This window comes from Drosophila subpulchrella, chromosome X, assembly GCF_014743375.2.
Source record: "Drosophila subpulchrella strain 33 F10 #4 breed RU33 chromosome X, RU_Dsub_v1.1 Primary Assembly, whole genome shotgun sequence".
NCBI classification, from domain to species: Eukaryota; Metazoa; Arthropoda; class Insecta; order Diptera; family Drosophilidae; genus Drosophila; species Drosophila subpulchrella.
The window spans coordinates 5,213,499-5,240,653 of record NC_050613.1 but is presented as its reverse complement, the minus strand read 5'-3'; the positions used below and the strand labels follow the sequence as shown (position 1 = coordinate 5,240,653).

The 27,155-nt window shown below is 44.1% G+C and overlaps 4 protein-coding genes across 9 annotated transcripts in view; 2 read left to right on the top strand and 2 right to left on the bottom strand.

The window, feature by feature from the left end:
- LOC119558303 (frequenin-1) overlaps nt 1-8,075 on the top strand; it is a 34,705-nt gene extending 26,630 nt beyond the window's left edge. For all 3 annotated transcript variants that reach the window (XM_037871702.1, XM_037871703.1, XM_037871704.1), the window contains one exon: nt 31-8,075. In XM_037871702.1, coding sequence (XP_037727630.1) covers nt 31-198 — 168 coding nt within the window. In that variant the 3' untranslated portion in view covers nt 199-8,075. The remainder of the gene's footprint in view (nt 1-30) is intronic.
- On the bottom strand, nt 3,330-3,980 carry LOC119558371 (enhancer of split mgamma protein). Its single transcript, XM_037871888.1, has 2 exons — nt 3,813-3,980; nt 3,330-3,611 (listed from the first exon to the last, which is right to left on the bottom strand). Exons 1-2 carry the CDS (start codon nt 3,978-3,980, stop codon nt 3,330-3,332), a joined length of 450 nt encoding a protein of 149 aa, XP_037727816.1.
- A 148-nt stretch (nt 8,076-8,223) lies between the features above and the next one.
- Nucleotides 8,224-10,482, top strand: LOC119558304 (putative uncharacterized protein DDB_G0287113). The gene is made up of 2 exons (XM_037871705.1): nt 8,224-9,240; nt 9,520-10,482. Exons 1-2 carry the CDS (start codon nt 8,986-8,988, stop codon nt 9,811-9,813), a joined length of 549 nt encoding a protein of 182 aa, XP_037727633.1. The 5' UTR covers nt 8,224-8,985; the 3' UTR covers nt 9,814-10,482.
- Nucleotides 10,483-11,440: 958 nt separating this feature from the next.
- Nucleotides 11,441-26,577, bottom strand: LOC119557446 (probable G-protein coupled receptor B0563.6). Of its 4 annotated transcripts, none has more exons than XM_037870210.1 (8): nt 26,142-26,577; nt 25,751-26,031; nt 20,236-20,401; nt 19,556-19,721; nt 18,388-18,541; nt 14,641-14,790; nt 14,245-14,338; nt 11,441-14,185 (listed from the first exon to the last, which is right to left on the bottom strand). In XM_037870210.1, the coding sequence occupies exons 4-8, from the start codon at nt 19,697-19,699 to the stop codon at nt 13,378-13,380; spliced, it is 1,350 nt and encodes a 449-aa protein (XP_037726138.1). In that variant the 5' UTR covers nt 19,700-19,721; nt 20,236-20,401; nt 25,751-26,031; nt 26,142-26,577; the 3' UTR covers nt 11,441-13,377. The 4 variants fall into 4 exon arrangements, with proteins under 4 accessions (XP_037726138.1, XP_037726139.1, XP_037726137.1 ...); XM_037870211.1 differs by having other exon boundaries at nt 19,556-19,718; XM_037870209.1 differs by lacking the exons at nt 20,236-20,401; nt 25,751-26,031; nt 26,142-26,577 and having other exon boundaries at nt 11,441-13,421; nt 13,576-14,185; nt 19,556-20,196.
- Between the last annotated feature and the right edge of the window lie 578 nt (nt 26,578-27,155).

Below are 27,155 nucleotides of genomic sequence, written 5' to 3'. Positions count from 1 at the left end.
TTTGTAACTACAGTAAACACTCGCTTGCAGGGCCAGCAGCAGCAGACGGAGGACGAGAATACGCCGCAGAAGCGGGTGGACAAGATCTTCGATCAGATGGACAAGAACCACGATGATCGCCTGACGCTCGAGGAGTTCCGCGAGGGCAGTAAAGCTGATCCACGTATAGTGCAGGCGTTAAGTTTAGGTGGTGATTAACCGCGGGACCTGTAGTCGCGCGGAGGAGGGGCGGGGAGGGAGCGATAGTGACGGTGATAGGAGACAGCGAATCAACGATCCGAAGGGTCAAAGGTCGCCCCCACAAGCACGTCCACACACCCGTGTCCCACATGCCATTTGACCTTTTGGGAGGCACTTCGTTAGCCCCCATCCTCCCGCTCCCCCCTCCCCCCCCCCCACACACACACACATACTCACAAAAAAAAAAGTTAGCCCCTTGAAAACTCTTCTTAAGTGAAATTCCAAATAATAGCAAATTATTTACGCATATACATATACATAAATTTTCAATTAACAACAGCCAAGCCGCAAAAAGCTAAAAACAAAAGAGGTTCAACAAATTCGCAAGCTAAATGAAAACAAAAGAACACCAATTTAAGTCAAAGAAACGCTTTTTTAAACACATATTGAATATATATTTATGTGTGCAGCAAGTATGGATAAATATAGGGATTAAAAAATAACAAAAAGCCAACTTAAATTAACGATTAGGCACTTGCTCCATAATGATCTTAGGCATTTTTATTGAAATGCTTGCCAAGCAAACGATAAATTCGAATTGACAACTTTTGATAAGTACCACCAGCCCAGCGTTAGCGATAGCCGATTAATTAGGCCAGCGAATAGTTGGAATTTTTTGCAAACACCAAAAATCAGAGTCATGTGAGGCTACAGCAAATCTACCTAAATATGGATAACACATAATGCAGCGCCGACTAAACTGGTACTTATACTTAAACATGCATATATACGGATACTTATACCGATACCAATTCGCTATTGGCTTAGACGCCCCGTCGATTGTTACATTTTGCCGGGCCAGCTGTTCAAACTGTTGATAATCGAACGTGTTGATAATCGAAAAAAAGCTTAAACTACGCTAAAGACTCCACACACCGACACACGGACCTATTTACCCCCTAGCTTATCACATAACCCAGATAGCTCTATTAACTAGAAGTCCTCCCCAGAGGGGGCCGAAAAGTTGTGGACACACTTGCATGTGGATAACCTAGCGATAATCAGCATGCGGCTTAAGTGCTCCTCTTGGCTCCGTCGATTCTTCATTCTTCAGTCTTCAGTCTACATCCCTCACTCTTCCCTCATTGAGCTTGACAATCAACTTGATTTTGCTGGGGACCATGTAATGGCCCACCTCACCGTGTCACCTAAGGATTTAATCATATAAAGGACCAGAGGAGTCCACTCTTAGAAGAATCTTTGATAGAACTTGAACCCTTTTCTATATGTTTATTGTGCATGCCCTATCAGAGCAACGATAATATCAAATTGTGTATTTCTACTTGTATTTGTACTTGTTTTTACACCTCACCAGAGCTTGAAAGTATATCGTATGAGGGAAAACCCCTCTAATGCCTTATAAACAAACAAACTACAACTATCGCCCCACCATCGACTCACTCTCTATCTCTCTCTATCGCTCCATCTCTCTCTGATACACACACATGATTTTCCTTTTGGTACTCTTTCGTTTGATGAGCTGTTTCTTCTTCTATTTCGAAAAAAGAGCCATCTAATCACCATGCTAAAATAATTTCTATATTTTATATGTGGTTCAGCTTTAGATCTTAAAAGAAAATTGATTGTAAAGATACTTTCTCTGTAGCCAGTTAGTTGAACACGATTATAAGAATCCATACAAAACTATCCCTGTCTATCCCTACCTTTCATAAGCATAACTCCCTAATTATTGTTGCCCTGTAGAAAACTCCTTGGGTTAGCTATAAATTCTGCTCCCCGCTTAAAATTCCCAAAATTTTACCAAATTTGATATGCGAACTAAAGATTTTTGTTTTGTCGCTGAGGTTTCAGATTGGATTGACCCTAGATAATGCTTGTCTCATCCTCTCTGACACCGATATTCCGATTCCAAATCCGATTCCGAGGTTTCCAACATATTTTTTTGATTGCCCAGCACCCGATACATATTTATAGTTGTACACTCGTATTTAAATATACCTAGATAATGGCCAAATAAATTGATATACACACTTATATATATAGGGAGAGAAATATATATATAAATATATATATACACACACAGATATTGATAATTATATATACATATATTATTAAATAGAAATCCCCGTTTGTATTTTACTTGTGCAATTTGCAAATTGTTTTTGCATAGATTTATTGTTGGTAACGATTTCAATTTAAGAAGACACTCACACATACACTGCACAAGTTTGCATGCCTTTCTGTCCTCGAAAAAAATACAAAAATAAAGCAAGCGAAGCTGAAAAGATACCGATATCTATATATACGAAACTATGAATATACCTATACATATATGCAACAGATACAAATCAACAGGTCGATGGAAAACCAAACTAAACAAACTGCAGCAACAATCAATTTTCGCGCTTCTTACACTCAAACTCTAAATTATTGTGAGCTACATATTTTGTACATACAGCGGCGGAAAGTTTGAGAGCCCTGACATAAATCCAACTTAGGCTCTAAGAAAATGCCATTCTCACGGCCAGACACTCACACGTATTGCTATAAAAGCTAATAGGAAGCTTAAAGATAATCTCAAAAACACCTTTTGTCGACTACTCTATTGATATGTATTTTTTTTGGTATCTAGTAAGCTACTACATTGTTAACGTTAACGATACTGATTACAGACGAAAAACTTACTTTGTGTGCATTATATTCAACATAAGCAATACTTAATTTAGCATTCGAATGCATTAAGCGATGTTTATTAACACTTTAATCGATTCTTAACAAATAAATTAAATCCCAAGCGGCAACACATTCTCACTACACATTCTCACTACGCATTCTACATTCTACATTCTACATTCTACATTCTACATTCTACACACACACACACACACATAACTAACAAGTTTTTGGAATTATTGCGAAAAGAAAAAGAACAACTAAAAGCAGAAGAAATCGATTTTGAATTTTTATTGATTGTTCTATTCAAAGAACCTGACTAAAGTACAACTTGAGGGTTACAGAGATACTTGCTAGACTAAACATATAACCTTAACTAGCCCAGAGCAAAAAGGCGGGTAGATCCATTGTAAAATGGTGAGGTAAGGAACTTTTGCGGAAATTACCCGCGATGGCTACCATGGCCGCCAGAAAAGTTGTTCGAAGGGCACAAGCTTCTCCATTTCCTCAACGAACTTGGAGTTGAGCTGACAGTTGTTGCGTTGCAAAAAGCGGGATACTTCCAGGGCGCAATGTCGAAAACCGCTCCAGTACCGCTCCGTGGCTATTTGCTCGGTCAGCGGTTCGCAGACAGAGGGCGTAGTGGGCGTGGCTGCAGGGCGGTGCTGCCTGTGCAGGTGATAAACGGTCAGCTCCAGAATGTCAGCCTTCTCCATTTTGGCCATAGCTTCAGCATCCTAAAGGTAGAGCATAAGAAGATAAAACTTTAAATCGGAATACAATACCACTTGACATGCTTCAACTCCTATGAGTTATAGAGTTCATTATCTGGTCACCGAAAATAATACTTCCAAAATATCACAAGAATCTGTAGCCGTTTTGGGTTTCTAATATGAGTAAGGATCGATTCGATAACAAGGTTTGCTAACACCACTCACCATATGGATCAGGTCCTTGAGCAGGTTCTTCAGATCCTCCACGCAGCGGTTGATGCGAGCCCTTCTCTTCCTCTCCAGCAGTGGCTTCAGCACCTTGCGATACTGCTGAGTCCTGGACATGGCCCCCGTCCTCGGTCCAGTGGACTCCTGCTCCTTGATACTCGACATCGTAAGCCTGGCCCAGCTACTCCACCGGGTCTTGAGCGACTGAATGGCACAGCGAAGTGCAGTAGCAGCGCCAGCTTGGATATACCCTTCAGAAGCAGAGTTCTGGGTATATGGTTTTTACCAAATCATAAGCTGAAGTCGAGGAATACGATTTTTTATATATTAATGCAGAAATGTTCTTTGGTTATTAATATATAATTTTATCATCCTATATATAACACATGTTGAAAATTTTCAATATGCTTAGCTCATGCTATTTCTGATATATTCGCCTAGAAACTCAGCTTTAAGAGTATGTACATAGATATTTTTTGAGAGTTTTATAGCACCGTAGAGTGCATTTCTATACTTTAAAGTATGAGAATGTCTGTACAATTTGGTTAACTTGATTACCAATTTGTTTGTCTCCAGAGTTTAGTTAAGCGTGTAATGAACGCTGCGAGGTATTAATTAGTCGTCCGTCATGCATTTATTTCTTGTTTTTGCACTACCCGTCTCCGATTTCAGACATCTTCTGCAACCAAAGCAGCGACGAGCCGACTGATCCAATGTCTGCAGATGCGTGCTTCATTGAGGAAAATGTGTCGATAGCTGAATTCGTCGCCGGCTTTTGAATACTTAAGCGGCAGGGGAAAAGAAGAGGTCCACACCCGTTTTAGTGGAAAGACTGTTTCATTTTTGTCAGTCACCAATATCGCAAAACATAATTCTCATTTGACAATGTTTAATGTTTAATGAGTCTCAGCTTTCAGTTTTGTGAAAATAAAATGCATTATAATATATGATTTTTAAAAAGGATTCCAGTTTAAAGCACGCTGAGTTAAATAACTAAGGTTGCTTCCGAAGACCTGGATATCATACTAGGTGCTTCTCGAATATGCATTTCGATCGATTTTATTAAACTTATTGGTTGGTTGGTAAACAAATTTAAACTTTTGTTAAGCTTTTAAAATATTTCGTTTCCCTTGCAATTGGCTTTATACAACTTCAACTGGGGACGAAGATCAGTAGAATCTGGGGTTCTGGGGGCTTTTGTTTATTTGGCCTTTCTGCGGTTGCTTCCGCGCCAGCTGAAGTATTCCGGTTGCTGCCGATTGCCGATCGCCTTGTTTATGTTGATCTTTTGCAGAGGCCTGGGCTTTTCAAATGGCTTTTTGAGATTGCGGCGAGCGCGGGTTTCCCACGCTCGAATCTCACTTACCATGGTGCACGCGAGTGCGGCAAGCTGCTGAGGCAAGCTATTAAACGCCACACATGACAGTGGGGACCAGGGCGCGGTCCCAGGGGCGGGGCGTGGGAGGGGATCGACACATGTTGAGTGCCAGAGAACTTTGGTCTGATCCCCAGATCATCTCATAGTTGTCGCTGCCCCCTTCCGCCTGCTCTGCTCGTGCGCAAATTTGTATGCTTCTATACCCTGCCCAGAAGGTATAAAAGCTTGGGCTTCAAGTCCTATTAAAAGAATTGACTTACATGCAAATAATTTATTTATTTATTCACACTCTGGCTTTGAGACATTAACAAATTCCTCCAACCACTTTTTTCTAACCATAGCTACTGGGCCTTAAGCTAGGAAAATGTTACTTACATGATACAAATGTGTTCATTTATAGTTACTATTTACTATTTGTAGACTTACAAGCAATACCGTTTAAAAGCATCACTATCCAAACCTATATCATGTTATGTCTGGGGATACGTTGGTCAACAAAGATTTTTTTTAAAAAAGACACCCAATCCAATATTTATAAATTTTGTTTGACGGAAAAAGGTTTCGCAAGGCGAGATAAAAACAAGATATTAGCTTTGTGTAATAGTTATTAAGCTAAGGTCTTGTTTTGTTCTCGGCTATTATAGACATCAAAGTCTTTGTTTTGATCTCGCCTGATCTTCAAGAACCTGGGGATTACTTACGAGTTTCCAGCCCCACAAGTGGGCCTAGGCAGTGTAGATTCATCACGTCTTCACTCAACACACGCAGCTCATTAACAGCCGCGCTGACAACTTGTCAGGGCTTCCCCCTTGTGGGACTCCCTTCTCCGTAACCCTCCACCCCCCGAACTTTTCACTGAGAGCGTGGGAAATTATGCGTGGTAGTGGGACGTAGGGCGGTGGAAATTGGCGCGCTCTTCGGGGGGCCCCACCGCGTGACATTGACAACTTTTCAGCTTTTCGCGCTCAACGACGCGTTGGGCGTTCAACAGGGCATCAGTGGGTCACACGGATCACATATCAGATTCCTGATTTCCAAATCAGGCCTGTAGCTTTCGTAGAGCCCCACTGACTTCGATTCGAGAGTAGCGGAAGTCCAGGAATAGACGCGTATCACATAAATTATGGATCGTATCGAGTATCGATTAGCCCGGGACAAACGGTGGGTTAGGGAGACATATTTTTATTACCCTCTCAGGGACCTGCACTTGTTGGGTTCGCTTCGTTTCGGTTCGCTCTGCTTTTCGGTTTCGCTTCTACGAACAGGGTCCCCAGAAGATCCCTCTGCCGTGCATCCATAGGCATTTATTCCCCCAATCGACCGATATTGTGGGAAATGTTTTCCCAGGCCAACAGCTAATTGTCACTCCAAGGGTTGTCCCCTGAGCCCAGACGACAGATAAGGAGGCAAGTGAAGCCAACCGATCTGAGTCAAGTGAAGGGCTTCAATTTCTTCCCCGAGTGGAGTATCGAAATTACATTTGTAACAGACGTTTTGGTCCACAATCCTGGGCTAATGGTGCTTACAAGCATGCACATATATCTGTATGAAACCCAAGAACAGACACACTTAAGGAGAGTCTTTAAGAAGCAGGGGAAGTCGCACACGCGCAAATCAGGCGTTCGGGAAGGGATCTTTAGAAGCACATTGGGATGGACTCAATCAAGGACAAAGAAAATTATCCTAACATTCCACAATACATTAAACATAACCCGCATACCGCCGGAACTATTAATTTTCTTAGCCCAGAATTCATTGTAAGTTGTGTTTATTGTATGGCATTTAAATTGTCAAGGGCCATATCCATCACTTTATAAAACCAAATATAAACATTTTAAGCATTCTTAAAATCTAGGCTGTCCTTTCCTACGGAACTAGGCCCACTGTGCTCTTATCACTGCGACAATCAAACATTTTGTTTCCCTAGCGGCGGATCTAATAGCATGGACAATGGGCCGAAACGCCTATAAAGTTGCTCATTAAAAATGTTTCAATTATGCCCCATCTTGTACCGATAGGGATGGGGTTGTCGGGGCAATGATTTGCATTATAAAAATCCCCGTTATCTGGGTATTTTGTGCCCTGCACTCCCTCCGCCCCTCGTCAAATCCCCGCTATCGCTGTGTATTCCCCGAGATATTCCCAAGCGGCCAAAAATAGACACAAATTGTATCGCACTTGAAGTGCACTCTGAAACATCTTGAAGTCGAAATAAAACAGCAGAAAGACGAACAATAATATATATAGGGCCAGGCGTAGGCACGTCAGGCATGCGATAGTACGAGTACCAGGGTGCGAGTGAGAGGGCTGCGGTGCCAGAGGGAGATGGAGAGTGGGTTGCATTGCACACACAACATGTGAATGCAGAGTTCAAGTGCATGCCGTGACACAGACACACACACACACGCACACGCACAGATGAGTGGCCGCTGCAAAGTGTTTTTTCCCAGGCGCTATTTATAATATGTATTCCGTTGCCGATCCGATCCGATCCCATCTTGCGGCACTACGATTATGACGCTCTACACGATGCTGCCTTCGCCGATGATGCATTTAAGGAGACTCCCGAAATTGGAGTACCCTGCTGCTTCTGGAGGAATCCTGGTGCGCTTCGTCACTATTTGGACTGCCGCCCACAGTGATATTAATTTTATTGATTTTGAGATACACTTATTATATCCCATTTCAAGAAATTTAAAAATGTTGAAGGATTATTTTTAGATCTAAAAAATATTCTAAAGATCTAATGTTAAAAAATTGTCTTTGGGAACTACTACATTTTGGAACTCAGAACTGATGTAACCCTTTATGAATTTAATATTACTAATTACTTTCTTGGTACAATAATAATAATAAATTGAAGTGTGCATAGTTCACTGTCATCTAAGAAATGTTATCAATTACTAGGTAATCTTGATTAATGCCTGAGCGATTTTTAAGATTCCAATATTGACAGGTACCATCTTGGATTTAAGACACAATCGGTGATCAAATAATAGTTATTATTCTTACAGTTAAGCAGAGTAAAAGCCGAAAAGGTATAATATTTATAAAATACTGGCATGATACCAATATAACTATAATACCACTAACGAAAACGTATAAAAAGCATACCCCAGCTACCCTGTCAAATCGAAAACAGGCGCCAAAACATGCGGTTTCTCGCAGCGGATTGCTACGGAAAAATTCGGTTCGAGATTTGGGAATGGATATGTTGGAGGAGAAGGAGCAGGACCCGGATTTTGAGTTTGGAGAAGGAGATGGAAATGGGACTGAGGCTGGGACTTTGACTGTGCGACGGCCACATGCGCTGATGCCGCCGCTGGATGTTGCAGCGGTCGGTGCAGCGAAAGTGTTGCAGCTGTGGTAGAGAGTCTATTTTTGGGGCGATTGTGCGGCGCTGGTGCTGCCACATGTGTTGTGTGCTGCGCTGCTAAAAGGCATTGTAATGAGAGCAGAAAATAGAACCGACTCCACTTGAGCAATGTCCCATAAAGCGGGCTGCAGTTGGAGTCAAAATCGGAGTTTCGAGTGTGGCGCGCAATGTGCGGCACCAGCGATCTGAAGGCGGAAAAAAGAAAACGGCAACCAGTAACACATGGGCCCACGAGTTATGTTTTATTTTTAATCTTTCGGAGAGTCGGTCTCCAAACAAACCGGAGAGGGCACATATAAAGACGTGATAGGCAAGCGGTTCGGGACAGTCTTTGGCCGCCGCTCGACGCGCTCGAATATCGGAGATACATATACGTCGGTGATACAGCAGGACCCACAACAGAGCCACCAACCTCGATGGGCGTCATCTACAAGATACTGAAGCAGCAACGCAGCATGGATCTCAGCCTGAGCTCGGCCACCAGGTGCAAGGTGCAGGCGGCCATCAAGCAGCGCCAGCAGCAGCGCCGCCTGGAGGATCATCTGGTGCGGGAGCAGGAGCAGGACCAGGACCAAGATCCGGATCACATCGAGAAGGACAAGGAGGAGGTGGCCGAGCAGCAACTGCAGCAGCTGTGCCGGTTTCTAGCTGAAAATGCGGCACGAAAGAAGGTGAGCACCAAAATTCCGTATGGAATTGACCAGGAATCGGTTTTTAAAAGAGACTAATAGATCAATTTGATCTTTCAAGAAAATAGCTCAATAAGAACTTTGAGAACTTTTAACTTTGAGATTAAGTGCGTATTGCATTTGCATTTTCAAAACCTTTTTAACCACAAAATAATAATGGTTCACATCAAGACTCTTATGAGATGATATAAAAAACATGTTGCGCATGGAAGAAAATAATACAATTTGCTAATATGGATTATGTTTTTGTTTTACCCCCAGCGCCAACGTTTCAAGCTGCAATACCAGTGCGATCTGGCCGCAGATCGGGATCACGACCAGGATCAGGAGCCGGAGAAGGAGCACTTTCCACCGCCGCCCCACGAGATGGACCTGGAGTTCATCGAGCAGCTGCACCAATCCTCGTCTGCCACAAACACGAGTTCAGCTGGGCCGGCACCACGTGATAGCATCCTGCAGAAGATTCGCCACCAGATCTTCGAGAGAAAGCGGCAGAGGCAGCGCCAGTTGGCGGAACTGGTCCAGCAGCGACTGGTGGTGTGGCGACCGTGGTAGGGGACCTCCCAAAGGACGGAGAGAGATCCGGGAACTGAGACTAGTCTAAGGGTTAGCTGTAAGGATGCATTCGGTATTATTCCTGCTGCTGTGTGATGATCGCGCTGCTCTTCCATTTTCCCACGCCTCTGCAAACCAACTTTTTTTTTGCTGTTAACTATAGTTTACTAATAAAGATTTTTTTGGACATAATACTTTTCTTTAATCCATTTACCCGTGCCATCTAAAATGAAAGTCTCCGTTGGCATGCCTATTTTTTTTTTTTTATTGATTTAACTTTGACATCAATTAAAATTCTTTTTCGTATGGAATATTTGAATGCTGTTAATGGTAAGTTATGCAATGTATTGAATGGCTTATTCGATTAAACTCCATCTGCTTTCGTTCACGCTGCTCTGACTCTATTTTTGGATATTCTTAATTTGCCTTCGTGCTGCCTGTTCTAATTTCCGGGTTTCTGGTGTCCTAAATGCCTTAAGTTGCCTGACCTTTCACTTTTTTCAATTCGCTCAACTACTTTCCTAAATATTAATTTCTCTCTTGGCTTTGAGCTGAGCTCTGGAAAACGAAAACAAAAAGATCTAATTTCATTCAATGTGATTATTCACCTTTGTGTAGCTTCCAAATGCAGGGATATTCTTTGCCTCCCGACGAGCATGTAACTTTTTTTTTGTAACGTCTTATGTAGGTCCTTGGAAAAATCATTATTATTTTAAATTCAAATTTTGTAAATTCATAATTTACCATTTGTTTAAAACATACCAAATATATCTTTTTAGGATATTTTTTGAGATTGCAATGCAATATATTTTTAGCAGTGCAATATTTTTTTAAACATACCAAATATAGCATTTTAGGATTTTTTTTCAGATTGCAATGCAATATAATTTAAAGCAATTTAACATATTGGAAAATAAGGTAAATATTCGGATACCCTCATCTTTGGTAAGCTTTATCTAGTTATACCCTTGCAGAGGGTATTATGAATTCAGTCAGAGGTTTGCAACGCAGCGAAGGAGTCGTTTCCGACCCCATAAAGTATATATATTCTTGATCAGCATCACTAGACGAGTATATCTAGCCATGTCCGACTGTCCGCCCGCAAACTAGTCTCTCAGTTTTAAGGCTATCGAGCGGAAACTTTCCCAAAAGTCTTTTTTCTTTGCAGGACGTATATAAGTCGGAACCAGCAGGATCGGACAACTATATCTCTGGTGTTTTTTAACATATAACTTCCTACGCTTGAAAATAACATTTTTATATTAGTTTTGAATTTTCAATTTAATTTTATAAAAATCGGACGACTATATCATATAGCTGCTATAGGAACGATCGGAAAATTGGTGGGAAAATAATATGAAACAAATTATAGCTTCGGTGCTTTTTGACATAATATCTTATACCATTGAGAATATCATTTTTTATATTTTTAAGAATATTTCGAATTAAATTTAATAAAAATCGGACGACTCTACCATATAGCTGTCTTAGAAACGGTCAGAGAAATAATGAAATAATTATTACAAAAAAAATTTTGATTTGTTGATTTCGGTCGTATTTTCTTTTACTCTGGGATATAGAATATTTTAACTTTTCAGCATTACGAATTTAGTTTTACACAAATATCAGTGAAGCTAGCAACAATCCTTTAAAATTTAACATGGTGTTACTAACATTGATTATTTTTTATAACTGCAAGGGTATACAAACTTCGGCTTGCCGAAATTAACTTCCTTTCTTGTTTTCTTTAACATATCTATTTCAAAACAACTTTAAAATTTTGTATAACATTTCCCGAAGAAGTGACCAAAATACTTGAAAACAGCAAAAGATCTTAACATTTTTTATAAATCATGAAACCGTAATCTATATCATAAGGAATTTCTTAAAATTGCGTTGAATTTTTCGAGGAGGATCTCAACACGTAACATTATCCAATATATATCGCTCCGATATGCTTTTAGAATTTGTCCTGCTTAATATTCACTAAAGTCGCTGCCAATATAAGCTACTTGCTCTCTTGAAACTCCTCTCGAATTTTGAAAAGTCCACCTACACCGCTACTCGTTATAACCATACTGCCGGGAATATCGCTTCTCCTAATTCATCTTTAGTAAGATATACATTTAGATATTTAAAGGTTTAATGCAATGCAATCCATAGCTTGGCCGTTGGGTTGCGAAGCACTACTGACTCTTCTCGTTGCGCGGGTAAATAGACATCACTGATCTGTTTCGGTTGCTTTGCTTTGTTTTAATACTAGGTACACACATTTAGTTAAGATAGCTTCGCGTGCTGCAAGGGGTCAGAGGTCAGGACTTCCCTTTCAGACTGACAACCAAGGTCGGGGGAATCTCAGATCGCGTCGATTGCTCTAAACAACTAGATAACTTAGTCCTCGAATTATAACTAGAATTAAAAGTAGAACTATAAGTAGTGCGACTACAACTAATTAACTTAACAATTCAATCTCAATCACGCAATAACTCAATACAGTTTCGTCAGACGAAAGGGCTCATCAGGATGCCAGATGGATCTAGATCTCGATCAGAATCTCGATCTGGATCTGAATCTGGGGCCGGGTTGGAATCAGGGTTCCTCTTGCGCACACTTAAATGCTATAATCAATAGATACATATATGCATATATAAATATATTCGCTTAAAGTTACGCGTGTATACATAAATACGTCGTTTACATAAATATCATTCACATATAGATATATGCAAGTGTATATATAAGTATTGTATGTCAGTATATCATCGACGTCTCGCTTTCTCTCTTTGTGTTTTCGTCTTGTCTGTCTATATGTTTGTCTGTTGATGTTCTGTAGCTGTTCTGTTATGTCTGTGAAATTTTTCTAAGACTAAAGTATACGAGCTCCTTCATCTTCAGATGGCAAGCTTTCCATTTACGATAACTTCATATCTGCATCTCTAAGTCTATTTAAGGATCCTGATCCTGCGACATACAATTCCTTCAAGCTATATCTTGGTTCTCCTCGGCTCAATTGGCCAGCGTTCCAGTAATCGAACTGATTTTACCTATCGTTGGCTGAACTCCTGCTATCGCTTACGTTTTCTTCCGATTATTGATGATTTTTCGATTAAGTTTTGTTTATCCCTAATCCTAGTGCTACCAAAAAAAATGTATTCTTGTATAGTTATTAATATGTTTAAGGAACACACACATACACAGACACTTATATACGCAATGCGTGGCGCTGAATATCTTTTATGGATTTTTTTGTTTTCGTTTTTCGCTAATCGTTTATCGTTTATCGCTTATCGCAATCTAAACACATCGAGTGTCGCAGGATCTCAAGCAAGAGCAGAAAAATGGGACTCACACCTCGGCGACCTGGGGGGAGTGATGTTAGTGGATGGTGGTGGGGTTACTCTGGACTGGAAGGGTTCTCGGAGTTCGGAAGTAGGGTCTCGAGTAGCGGATGGGTAGTAGTGGTGGTGGTAGTGTTGTCGGGTGTTGGGCGTTGGCTAAATGCTACTCGATCGTCCCAGGCCCGAGGTGGTGGTAATGTGGTGCTTCTGATGGCCCTTGTCCACCTTAGTGAAGCACGCCATTGGCAAGCCGGGGGTGGTCCTCGGGTTCTGCGGGGGTGAGAGTCAGCGCCGGTATTGCCGGATGAAAATTACATTTAGATCGGGATGAGGTTCCCGGTCCGTTTCCGGTTCCGGTTCCTGCTCCGATTCCGATTCCGGCTACGGCTACAGTCCCGGCGGTTGCCGGTGGACTGCCACTCACCTCGTGCTCGGCCTGGTGGCAGAACTTGCCCTTGAGCCAGGGCCACTTGATGGTCCGCACCAGGGTGTTGCGGAAGTCCTCGCTGAACAAGCAGTAGATGTAGAAGGTCAGCGAGTAGTTGATCAGCTCCAGCAGATTGGCGCTGGCCCGGAACACCTGGAAGGGGAAGCTCGGGTAGACCTCCGAGGCGATCGTCATGTGGAGAATGGCCATGGGCGAGACGCAGACGAGGAACAAGATCGAGGTGCTGCCGAGCAGCAGGAACAATCGCCGCTCCTCGGCGAACTTGCGGGGATCGTCGTCCTTTAAATATCCGTGGGCGTGGGGGCGGCTCAGGACCATCTGCCTGCGGCGCTCGCAGGTGCGCCGATAGACCATCATGATGCGCATGTTGAGGCCCCCGATCACTAGAGTGGGCACCAGCTTGAAGATCACCTCCAGCATGATCTTGTAGACGCGGTAGAAGATGGTCTGCTGGTAGATCGTATTGTCGCGCCGCAAGTACACATAGACGTCGCTCGAGCCGAAGATGCACTTGATCAGCTCGCCGCGGAAAATGCTCGGTAGGTAGACGATCACCGTGGCCAAGCAGGTGAGGAAGACCACAACGCTATCGGGAGGGGGGAAGTGGAGTTGAGTGGGGGGATTCGGGACTGAAGGCATGCTTACCCTGGTGGTCCCATCACCGGTCTAGCGAATCCGGGGTGGCACACGGACACGTAACGCTCGATGGTCAGCACTAGTAACATCATTACGCCGACGCCTGGTCGGCCCCAGTAAAGGTGGGGTTAGGGTGGAAAACATGGGTCAATATTAAATCAGGGCAAGTCTAAACATGTTACTTAAGTAATTAGATCTAAGTATATCAATCAATTAATTTAAAACATTAGATAACAGAGATACTTATAAAATGTGTAGTCATTTTGGAACCACTTTAAAAGTACATCATCTTAGAACTCGTTGAACTTAAAGCTGGGTCCAACCTTAAAGCTTACTGGGAGAGCCGAAGCTTTGCCCCGTGAAAGCTCTCCCTGTGGCAAATCCAACATCCGAGACGAGACTCACCCAAACAGCCGTTGCCCAAATAAAGCTCCAAGTGGGCGGTGTAGAAGGCGGGCCCAAACTCCTCCCACTGGCCCCGATCCTTGTGCACCAGCATGCGGATGCCGAAGGGGATGGCGAACACGATGGCCAACAGGGCGGCGGTGGAGTAGGCTGGCGGAGGGGGAGTAGAACAACAAAGGGATTAACTCGGGCATATCTATAAAAATGTCCTTTATGGTTGGGTTTATGGCATAATTATGGCGCCGCTTCCGCCGTCCATGCGGCAACAGGAAGTCCTGGCACTCGCACACACACTCCCGCACACTTGAGACGCGGGCCAAATGAATGGCTTTTCTTTCCGGTTCCCTTTTCTTAACTTCCTTGGGGCTGCCTCCTGTTTCTCCCTTTTTTTGTTGATAACTTTTTCCCATGTGCGTGTGCGTGTGCGTGTCCGAATGTGTTGTTTATTGATTTATTATTTTGTTTATGACCATATAATTACATTATTACTAATATGATGTGAGCCTGCTGCCCTGCTGCTTCCCGCCAAATTGCTGTGCACACAGGACCTAATGTTCGATGTATGACTTTACCGAAAAAAGGGGGAGGCCACCGGCTGGCCCCCATAATGATGGGCATCTAATTGGGTACAGGGACACATCAATATAAATGTCAGTTTTGTTTGCGCCAAGCCTGACAAGTGTCCTGCCCAACAGCCCTTCACCTCCACTCGAGCAGCCCGTTCCATGCGAAAATCTCTTGTGCTTGCCTTGTCGGCACTGGAATTTCTTTTTGAGGACTGACTTTTCGGATTGCCGGACCGGTGATGGAGTGGTTCTTGGCCGAGATCCTAGTTTAAACAGCTGAGATCGGGGATCTCCCCGGTGTGTCCCCGGGGCTTCTTGCCACTTTGGCATTCCCCGGTAGGCAATAAAACATTTTTGCCCATCCCTAGCTGCATAACTTTGGTCAAAACACACACGAGGAGCCCCAGAGGAAAGGAAGAGGAGCAACGGCAGGACACCATTTGGTGGCAATGACCGCCAAATAACAAATGGGCCGCCAGTCGGTTGGCATCGTAAAAAGGCTGCGAGCAGCAAAATATTTTTGTTATTTTAATAAAATGAGCAGCGTGTTGGGTGGCGCTCTGATTTCGGTCATTATTACCCATGCCGGCGAGGCTCTTCACAACTTTTATTTACTGCCACTTGAGGAAAGCTGAGGAGGCTGGTGATATTTCAGCCAGAGTCACCAGCGAAAGGGTCTCGCTTTGCATTTCTCCTCCTGGTTATCCTTCTAGTACTCCCACTGCTCTTAAGGACCCCAGTCCTTTTTGAAGGACCCTACTTCTCCACTTCACCCGACTGAAGGCAGTCGGAAGGGCAATCAATTATGCTGCCATAGCATGCGTATTACATTTGAAGCATTTTACATTTTATTTTCGCATTTTGCGAGGCCTTTCCCCGAATCCTGCCTTGCCCTATACCCTTTTATGGGGTACTAAAACTCCAGTCAGATCGGCCACACACTTTTGGCCCATGGCAGGTCATAAAGTCTGGGGTTTATCAGGGCGGTAATTGGGCACGAGCCTTGAGGTAGTTCTTATCCTAATACAAAAGTGATAGCAAAGTTCAAAGCGGAAATCTATAAAAACAATGGTTTCAGGTCCTCAGGTCTGCATACAGTTGGATCGAGGAATTTGAATCCAACGGGCTCAGCAATCTCCATGCTCAGCCAGGTAAAACAACCAATCCAACACACTTAGAGATAAAAGTTATATGGTGGTTTTATGAAGTTCAGTTTTACTTCTTTCGAGACACGCCATCTTGCTTGCTGCTCTCTTTTTCTATGTGTTTTGAATATTGTTGACTTCTCTAACTCGATTTTAAAAAGCTTTCAAAGAGATGAAATCCAAGAAATAGAATTTCTTAATGTCAATGCCCGAAATGATGCTTAATAAATTTGCCATGCGGATATCTAACTGATCCTTACAATAAACTTTTCGTAGGGTATCCAACGACTAGTCTTGCGAGAATTTTCCTTGACAAGTAAAGTGAGCCGCTTGCTTCTGTTGTCCTTGCTGCCTTTTTTCGGAGGGGTTGGGCTCACCATGACTGATAGTCGAGGCAAAAAAAGTACCAGCAAGTGGCGGCGTTGACAAAGTTGCCTTTTTCCCCGCCCGAAAAGTGTACTGGAAGTGGAGCTCATTAATCAATTAAAGCGCCATAAAGCAAACGAGTGTCTAATAGAGTTGACATGCTGTCTAATACAGCAGAAAGTGGGAGGCTGGGCTTAGCTGGGTGGGCGTGGCCCGGGGCATGCTTGGGGGCTCTGCATAAATTTCCACGGGCTAACCGGTCTCATCTAATGAAATAACTTTCAATGAAGCTGCACACGACGGTGCGCATACATTAGCCGCATTGTGGCAGCTTCAATTTCGGCAGAAATCGTCGAGGTTAATGAATAAATTCTGGGGCACAATGGCCAAATGCGGCAATGGGGAATGGGATTGGCGAGTACGGAGTAAGGAATACATATGTTCTAAAGCGAAACTCAATTTGGCAATCAGTCAAGAGCCGAGTCCAAATCCCAGCCATCCACAACCAGATCCAGCTCCACCCCACCCGGAATGCCAATAAGGCTGAGGAAATTCAATGTTTGTGTGGGCGAAGACGTACGAGTGTGTCCCTGGGCCAGAAATCCAATATGGGCTACCGCAAATCATACTCGAAATGGGAAATGAGCATGGTATTTAGGCTTGCTGTGCTGCAAAGTCAAAAAATATTTCTGGCAGAGGAGAGGACCTCATAGTCGAATGTGCTACTGTGCTGGAACTCTGGTGAACAATTATGCTGCATTTTAGTCAATGCCAACACACAAATTGCAAATGGATACTGTTAGTATTTGATGAAAATGCCGTAAATTCACTAATCACTGCGTCGCACGTCAATGCACATCTGCCTTGTCAATGGACATTTCTTTTGGGCAAACAATTATTTGAAAGGGATACTGCTCACATTGGACAATGGCTCACCCCGTGGGCAAAACAAATATGTTGCCTAATTGAATGAGAACGAAACAAACAGGTTGCAGCCACCTGTGTTCAAGGGACTCTTCCATTTGCACAAAATGAATTGTTAATTGGGAAAATTTGAAAACGATATTGTTGATGAAAATTGAAATTCCCTGTCGGTTGCACATTGACGCAATCATTTCTGGCCATCACTGCTCTATAAAATAATGAGCTGCTGTAAGTTAATATTCAAAATATGTTTGTAGAGGCAAAAAGTCATTAGCTTTATGCAAGATAATCTGTGACATTTTTGAATTCAAATGAAATTACCAAACAAAAATTCTGAAATTGTTGTCAAAGGAGTTCACCTTTTAACCTCATTGTACTGGGTAAATGTGCAGGAAAATCACAATACTGATTGTGATGGAAAGATGCAACGTTCCTAATCAACGGGCCTGGTGGCAACCAGAGCCAGAGGCTGCCCAGTCTGTATGTGAGTTTCAGGTAATTGGGCATGCCTCGGTTTTCGATAACCGTCATATTAGCGAACCATTGGGCCTGGGAATTCACATTAGTGGTTAAATCCATGAGTACTGGCTGCCTGTTAATTGGAATTCCGCCGGCCGAAATGGATACCGCAGTGTGGTTGGTCTTTTAGCCAAGGGAACTTGCCTGTTGGTCTGGGCCTCCAAATGTGTGGGTGTGCGTGGTCGAGGACTCCTCGAGAGAGGTGCGTGTGGCACATATATGCTTACCCCTCATGTAGATGTAGGCGGTGCCACGCATGTTGCGCCTGGTGAGCACAATCAGGTTGAGCACGTTGCCTATGATGCCCATGGCGCAGATGATGGGCAGCACCAGCCCGTAGCAGTACTCCCTCAGCGATTCGGTCCGCGGATCCTCCACATCCTGCAAGGATAGTAAACATGTGGGTGTAAGTCAATGTGGGGAAACAGGACGGCAGCTCGTAAATCATCTCTTTGTGGCTTCGCCTGCTTTGTTGGCTCTCGGATGGGCTGCCGCAGATAAAAATTCAATAGTCAACTTGACACTTTTATTTTCTGACTTTTTATGCACACACGCATTCCCCACATGCCTCACATGCCCCATTCCTAAGCCCCTTGCTTTTTTGCTCCTTTGCTGCCACATGTACCCCCTTTGCCACCCTTTACCGTCTTTTGTTTTTCATGTTTGCATCGCCTTGAGCCAGAGTTGCAAACAAAGCAGCTTTTGGTTGTCAGTCAGAAAGCTGGGGCTTTTTTTTTAGCAGGATACAAGGCTCATGGCCCTCAGAAGCCGATATGAAAATGCTCTTTCTTTTGTTCCAATTTATGAAAACTAAATGGGAATATCTGTGCAAAATAGCTATAAACAAACAACAACAACTCCTCCCATTAATAAAAAAATATCATTTTATTACGGCTTAACAATTTGTTCTACTTAAATGCACCTTAAGAAACTTTTTCTTGGCCCCAAAGTCAACAATCAAGGATAAAGGTTTTTGATTTTCGTAACATTTTGTTTACAAAGTTTTAAAAGCCAAGTCAAAATGAAGGAACATCTCGTTCCAATCTTGGTCTTGTTTACCAAGGGCTAGCAAGACTTTAAAGAGTTAAGGGAACCTGGCAACTGGGTGTCTTGGATACGGAGGCCATGCAACTGAGCCTGCTGTGCCCTGAAATGAGCAATTCCCAGATTTTGCCCCTTTCGATGGCCCTGCTGCTTGGATGAAAACATTTGTGAAAAACATTTCCCGCGGCGCCCGAAAGTAGGCAACAGTTTTTCTGCGCAGCAGGCATCCCCCGAAGGCCACGCAGGACCTGGGCCAACTAACTGGCCCAAGGTGCCAGGAGGACCGGAAAGACCAGAAATCAACGAAATAGAAACGCCACTGCTCAATGGCCAGGACGCACTCACACTTACCCGATAGAAGTCGTCCCGCAGGTCGCTGCCAAAGACGGACGTGGCATTGGCCGCCAGGACCTCGGCGCTGCTGGTCAGATTGGACCCCCAGATGAACGAGCAGTAGGCGGGATCCTCTTCGGTGTTATAGAGTCTCGTTATCATAGTTCCTCCGATGAAGCCTCTGCTGCGAACCGAGTTTAATTTGTGTAAGTAAAGCGGGCCCGGGCGCAGAGCACCCGAATCCCCGAGAAATTGCGTGTAAAAATAGTCTGGGCTCATGAATGAATGGCTTTGGAATGCCTCCCTCCGCTCCGATTGCCATGTAATTTAAATAGGGGCTGCCAAGCCAAACCGAACCGAACCGAGCCGACTGTGACGCGACCAGCGGAAACGGAAGCGTTCACTTGTACACAGCGCGATAAAAACAAAGCACTCACACTAACAAACACAAGCGATAAGGGGCGGGCTGCCAGTTGGCGGAACAATTGCGACTCTGATTGCCGACGCGCAGCACAAACAAATCAACGAAAAATTGAAAAGCAACTGCCAGAGAGACGTAAAAATAAAATGCTGGAAATAATTGCGGCCCGTAAATAAGTTGGCAATGAATGGGACCGAACAGAGGACCCTGGGGGGGGGGGGACCTCGCGGGGAATGGTATTTATAGACCTATGTAGCATCGCATTTGGAGGCCTTACCTGTTCGGACGCGCGGTGCTAGTGGCTACACTCAGCCGGGTTAGTGCTCGGAGTGCTGCCAGCGTACTTCGGCATTGGGCTCATAGAAACGTTGCCGGTGACATGCCCGGGCAGAATTGGTTGCGATCTTGGCAGTCCTGGCTAGCTGCATCTTCAGTTGGGGCACCTGGGAAGAGAAACGCTGTTACTTGGCTGTCGGTCGAACTTTTCTACCCCCGTCACGTGGGTGTTTTATTATGCGACAGGACACTCGGGAGCGGTGGCTCACATTATTATTGACGTGTGGGCTGCGGCAACAGGTGTGCTTTATTTGTTGCCACTCCCACGCGGGCAAGGGGTGGGGGCGGTGGCGGGCTAAGCGCTAAAATCAACGTTGACAGGCAGCAGAAATTCGTATAAGATATTTGATAAATTGCCCCCGAGCGTGGCCAACGAGCGGAAATGTCGGGGGTAGGAATTATAAAAAAAGAATGGCGGAGCTGAGTGTGCCGAGCTTTAAGGGCTAATGGCTTTGTGTGGCTGTGTGTCTGTGTATCCGTGTGTCAAAATGGTGAAATGGTGAAATGGCAAAAAGCGTGCCTTGACTCGACGCCTCGGGCTGCAGCTGGCCGCAAGTATGCAGCACTCTTTGCGGCGGACGACATTTGCATATCACGCATACGCACTGTGGGCGCGCTGGGAAAAGCATGGCATAGCATGGCATGGCATAACACTCGGAACACCTTGCTTAGAGCTTTGTGCGGTGACACAGACATGACACAAACTTAATTTCCCCAAGGCACCACATAAAAGCCATCGAAAGCAACAGCAACTGGGGATTGCGGTTGCTGGCGAGAGTGCTCACTGTACGACACCTGCATTGAGTCCCGGGATCCGGGATCCGGCATCCGGATTCCGTGGGCGTCTGTTTGTCCCCACCTCGGTCCGAGTCCTGGATCCTGGCATAATTTATGCCTGCGATTATCATAATAATTCGCCAGACCAGTCCGACACACACGACTGCCTCGCCGTTTGCTGGTTGCTGGCTGTCAGGGTGGTGGTGCAGGGTGGTTCAAGGTGGTTCTCGGTGGTTTAGGGTGGTGCTGGGGCGTCGACTGTCAACTGTCGCTTGTTAGCTTTTGGTTTTCGAGCTCTTCGCCGCTGCTGTTTGCCGAGCACTTACAGTTATTGCGGTTTAGTTGCCTGGCGAATAAATAGAAGCCCGGATCGGATCGGATCGGTTCGGTTCGGTTCTGTTCGGTTCGTTTGGGTTCGGTTCGGTGGGCGGGTCCTGGAACCCCCTGCCAGGGATTTGTTTTACATTTTACGTTTCCCCTTCTTGCTCGCTGTGTATAGTTTTTGCTTGGCTTTTTCATTTTATTCGGTTAACAAACAGTAGTTTGTCATTTAAACAAACATGGGGGCCCTGGCGCAGGGGAAGCGAGGACAAACGCCATGCGAGAGTGACTTGGCCTGTTTATCTTCCCACCAAAACGCAGGACAACCAAAAAAAAAGATAAAAATGGCAACAAGAATAAAAAAGCAAAGCCAAAACCGAAGCGTAGCTTAATGGACCTGCTAGGGTTTTTCCTCGATTTTCCCCGTTTTCCCTCTTTTTTCCACAGCGATCCATCTATCTCTATCCCTGTCTGCTGCCGCATGTGTGCTGGCATGATTAATGCCTTTGTTTACATTTCCCGCTTCACGTTTTGGTTATTTTCCTTCGTGTTTGGGGCGGACAGCCCCCATTTCCCCAATTTCCGCCCCCCGTTTCCCCCATTTGTATATTTGCGGCCGGGCCTGGCGAGCGAATGATATGTTTAACAAAAAAGTTTAACGCAAATTAAGTCAAACTGGCAGCGCTTAACGATGTGCGACATAGATGAATATCCCTGCATGTGTGCCCCGCCATATGCCTGTGCGAGTGGACAGTTTTTCCACTTTCTGGACGATTCTGGGCTACTGGCTCTTTAATTTACACACCAAATGATGGGGCCCTGGTGACAAGACAGCAGGACAAGCCCTGGCTGCCAGGATACACAGACGAACACACAATCGTGTGGACACCCACACCCGGACAGACGGCAAATTAAGTTTTTCCAGCAACAAGAACGAGCAAACTGTAAAAGGAAATCAACTCAAGACGAAGTTTAAGTAGATTCCCAGAATACTGGAAGGGGGGAAAGCCAAGGACAGTGGGTTTGAATGGGGGAACAACCCCTAAAAAAGTAAATTTAACAAGAAAAAACGATAATGTCGATGTCCTCGACTATCAGATACCCATTACTCAGGTATGCGAGTGCGAGTGAGATGGAGATATGCATGCAGCAAACCTAGCGTCTATTTCTTCATTTGCTTTTAACTTTTTAATGAATGGTCCGATTTGGAGCATTTTTGGCATGTACGTGGGTATTGATATTAAGAACAAATTCCCATTTACACTTTTAAAAAATATAAAAAAATGTTGGCTCCAGACAGACAGATTAATGGCATGCCAAGTCCCAACATTCTAGCTCTAATAATTTTCGAGATCTCAGCGTTCATACGAACAGACAGACAGACACGACTAAATCGACTCGGCTAGTGATCCTGATTAAGAATACTTATACTTTACAGAGAATCGCTTGCTTCTATCTGTTAAATACATTCCGAAGAATCTAATATACCCTTTTAGTCTACAAGTAACGGGTATAAAAATTACATTAGGTAATTCTCTCGGTTGAATGGGAGGAAAATACTAAATGTATTTCGAAAAATGGAAATTATAATTTTTAGTTACTTCAAAAGCTATGTTTTTTGTCCTTTTGTGACACAAGATTTATAATATTATAAAATCAATTTTGATTTCTATACCAAATGTAAATCAGACCCCAGCCGACTTGGACTGCGTTGGTTTCTTTCGGCACCATTGTGCGTCTCCCGCCGGAAAAGTTGTCCAATCTGGCGGTGGTGCTGCCTAATCACCTTCCCTGCCCCATAAAATGCACACACACACACGCGATAAACTTGTTCCATCTGTTGGCCAAAGTCGTTGAGCGCTGAGCGCTGAGCGTTGACAGCCTCCCATGTGTGTCCTTCCTGACCATTAAGTTTTTAATTTCCCTGGCAGGACATGGCCGCTCCTGCTGCTGCCATTGCTGCTTCTGTTTGCTGACCACCTTTTGGCGACTGGCATTTTTTCGGCTTTGTTTGCTTTTAATTACGCCATCATTTTATTTAATTTTTTCCGCCCTCCAATTAAGCTTTTAATTAAAGCCCCAAGGCAACCGAAATAGAAACAGAAACGTCTCGGACTTATGTGCCCTGGTTACCCTATTTTCCGATGGCTCGCTAAACGAGTTTTTAATCGAAAACTTATCGCAAGAAGCGGCAAAGAGTGGCGCCTGCGCTGCCCGATTAATTTTCAATTTAAATTTACATTTGTATGCACAGCACAGCACGGCATACTAGCAACTTTGGCCATAAATTGGCATGACCAGTTGACGTTGTCGCTCGGCAGTTATCGAAATTGCTTAACGGCAATGGTCGTTCCGCCGGGATTGCCACCCACAGCGAGATAAACATGCAAAGTGGGTGTCCTTAGAGTCCTGGCAGGTCACCAGCGTGCGTATCCACGGGGAGAAACAAGTGGGCTTACGCTCTATTAAGATCTTAGGGGCATGTCTATATTAATGTGAACGCCTGCCGTGCGGAAAATCTAGAGTGCCTTAGCGAAGTGAGCTTGGAGTGCACATTTTTGAAATCAGCTTCACATATGAGTTGTTTTCACTTTGTTATTCGTTAATGAAGTGGGCTTGGAGTGCAAATTTTTTGAAGCAGTAGTAAATATAAGCTGATCTCAATTTTTTTCGACAACTTTCTTAAACTTCATTTTGTCTAAAGGTACATATTTTAATGATTTTATTTAAATATTTATTTATCTTAAATACAATTAATATCTTAATTCAAAATTATGGGTCACCCTAAGGTTTCAAACTCACTTACTAGGGTGTCTAAAAGTAGGCAGTGAAAGAAGTCGTCTTGCGCACTGGATCAAAATATATTGTGGCATACTTTTAGACACTTTTATAGGTGGCTTGAAAGCCTGAAACTTAATAGGGTGTCTAAAAGTATGCAGAAAACGAAAAACGTCGATCAGAATTTTTTTGACTCTTTTTTGGATCGAAAATATATTGTGGACGCAAATATATTGTTGCATACTCTTAGGCACTTTTAAAAATGTTTTTAAAGCCTGAGTGATTTCGGTGTCACTCTATCGAAATAACTTATTAGGGTGTCTAAAAGTAGGCAGTAACGAAAAACTTCGTTAAAAATTTTTTCCATTCTTTTTTGGATCGAGAATATATTTTTTCATACTTTTGGACACTTTTGTTAGTGGTTTGAAAACTTTAGTAATTTCGGTGGTACCCTTTCGAAATAACTTATTAGGGTGTCTAAAATTAGGCTGTAAACGAAAAACTTCGTAAGAAAATTTTTCAATTCTTTTGTGGATCGAAAGTATATAGTTGCATACTTTAAGATACTTTTATTAGTGGTTTGAAAACTTTAGTAATTTCGGTTGCACCCTTTCGAAATAACTTATTAGGGTGTCTAAAAGTAGGCAAAAAACGAAAAACTTCGTTCAGGATTCTTTCATTCTTTTTTGGATCGAAAATACATTGTGGCATACTTTTGACACTTTTATAAATGTTTTCAAAACTTGAGTAATTTCGGTGGCACCCCTTGGAAATAACTTATTAGGGTGTCTAAAAGTAGGCAGTAAACGAAAAACTCAGTTAAGGATTTTTTCCTTTCTCTTTTGGGTGGAAAATATATTGTTGAATACTTTTAGACACTTTTATAAGTGGCTTGAAAACTTGAGTGATTTCGGTGGCACCCTTGACAAGAAAACCAAGTTTACAAATGTTTATTAACCATAAGCTTTTCAAAAGTTTTTCCAGAAATTTGAGAAATCTCTGATCCTTTTTCGCCGTGTCCCTGGGCCATTCTCAGTCCATATTTCGATTAGTGTCCCCTGGGGGGCCGCCGTTAACTGCTGCCAGCTGATGCCGTTGATGGCCGTTTAACATTTGACCCACACATTTTAAGCTCGTTCTGGCAACCGGAGTTTGTCAGTTTCAACTGGCGGGACTTGGCTCTAAATAATGTTGTGCTGCCACTCGACAAACGTGACTTTTGCTGCCAGTTTGGATTGAGTTCACTTTCGTTTCTGGACTGGAACTGGAACTCAAATGAAACTGAAACTGAAACTGAAGAGGGGTGTCCCTGTCCCAGGGCCATTGTTGTTGAATCTGAATCTGAATCTGCGAGCTACGAACTGCGAACTGCGAACTGCGAACTGCGAACTACGAGCTGCTGGCACAGGACATAACTTGTAATAACGCGCTGACCCCGACACGAACACACACAAGAGCACTAATACCAACACAAGCACTAGCACTAGCACGCACACATGAACGCGATGCAAGGGGGCGTGGTCGGTGGATTGTCGTTGGCGGGAAAATGCACTCAAAATGAAAATGAAATGTCAACTTACCCGCAGAGGCGTGCGAAGGGCAGAGATGACGCTCTCGTTGCGGCTGCTGCGTTCTGCGGCAGCAACACGTTGTTGTTGCAGCTGTTATTGCCCTCGTTGTTGGTGGTGGTCTATTGTTGTTGCTTCTGATGGCAGTGGCAGTGGCAGTCGTTCTTGGGCAACTTGTTCGCTGCTGGCTGGAGTCTTAGTTTCTTGGCAGTGACTGTGCGTTGCAGCTGTGGCAGCTTTAATTGGCAGTGTCTCGGTGGGCGCTGAGATGGATGGTGCTGGACGAGGGGGATCTGTGAGGAAGAGGCGAAACATAAATCTGCACTTAAGAGCGTTCGGCGGTTGCAGTTTGGCAAAGGGCTTAAGGCCCCGCACACAGGCACACAGGCACGCACACACTCACCCAGAAAGTTGGCGCTGCTGTTGCCTACTTTAGTGCGCCAAAAAGTTTTTTGCGCCTTTTAATCCCCGTTCCCGTTCCCCTCGGACTGAAACTGAAACTGAATTTGAACTCACTCACTGTTCGACACTCTGTATCTTTTTTAGTTTCTTTTTTTTTTTAACCACTAACAAGTTCGGTACTCTGCACTTATGGCAGCTACACTCAAATTGTATGCGCACTTTGGTTGACTTTGGTTACTTCGCAGGCCCTCCAGCAAACCAACAAAAAAAATATGAAAAAAAAATGCAAAAAAAATACAAAAAAAAATAATCTGTAGAATTGGCAGTATGATCTGTTGCTGCTGGTTGTTGGGCCGTTGGCCAGTTCAGGAACTAATGCTGCTGCTCCCCGATGCTGCTGCTCCAGCTGGTGTTGCTGCTGCGACACGTCCGTGCCGTTCGACTGCCCACGAGCAACTGAGTGGCAACTGGCTGCGCGCCTCCTTTTATAGACATTGAACGCTGGTTGAACGGGGCGGTTGAAAGCGGGGAAATTCCCCGCTTTCAACGAAAAGGCGGGAAATTCGGGCAGTGCAATTTCCCTGCTTGAGTGCTTGAGTGCAGGGAGCTGGTTGATCAACAGGATGGCCGCTGCAGCAGCAGCAGCTGCTGTGTTTCCCTTGGCTTTCCTTTTCTTTTTTGTGATGTAACCCCGGGGGTTGGGGCAAACAAGCTGGCCCAGGTTGGGGCCCAGCCAGCAGCGCAAGAAATCAAAACAAATATAAATACCACACCGAGGTGGCGTTGGCCACAGCTGCAGAACCATAACAAGACCTAGTGCCAGAACCACCCACCGCCACCCAGAAAAGTTGGCAGCTGAAGGCAGCAGCCGCCCTGCTGGTAAGCTGCTGCTTATCTTCTTTCGGTTTCCTAAGCCTTCGCCGGATTACGGATTGCGTATTGACAATCACGGCAATGGCACCAGATACCAGATACCAGATACCCTGTACCCAATACCAGTTACAGTGCAGGAGAA

Bases quoted from the DNA above. Each gene is read 5' to 3' on its own strand.
- LOC119558371 (XM_037871888.1), bottom strand. From the start codon at position 3,980: ATGTCGAGTATCAAGGAGCAGGAGTCCACTGGACCGAGGACGGGGGCC. The intron at 3,612-3,812 runs GTGAGTGGTGTT...CTCTACCTTTAG, and splicing joins TCAAGGACCTGATCCATATG to GATGCTGAAGCTATGGCCAA.
- LOC119558304 (XM_037871705.1), top strand. From the start codon at position 8,986: ATGGGCGTCATCTACAAGATACTGAAGCAGCAACGCAGCATGGATCTC. The intron at 9,241-9,519 runs GTGAGCACCAAA...TTTTACCCCCAG, and splicing joins AAAATGCGGCACGAAAGAAG to CGCCAACGTTTCAAGCTGCA.
- LOC119557446 (XM_037870207.1), bottom strand. From the start codon at position 19,816: ATGAGCCCAGACTATTTTTACACGCAATTTCTCGGGGATTCGGGTGCT. The intron at 14,791-18,387 runs GTAAGCATATAT...CCCCTCCGCCAG, and splicing joins CGCCTACATCTACATGAGGG to CCTACTCCACCGCCGCCCTG. The intron at 14,186-14,244 runs GTAAGCATGCCT...CCCTCCCGATAG, and splicing joins CCGGTGATGGGACCACCAGG to CGTTGTGGTCTTCCTCACCT.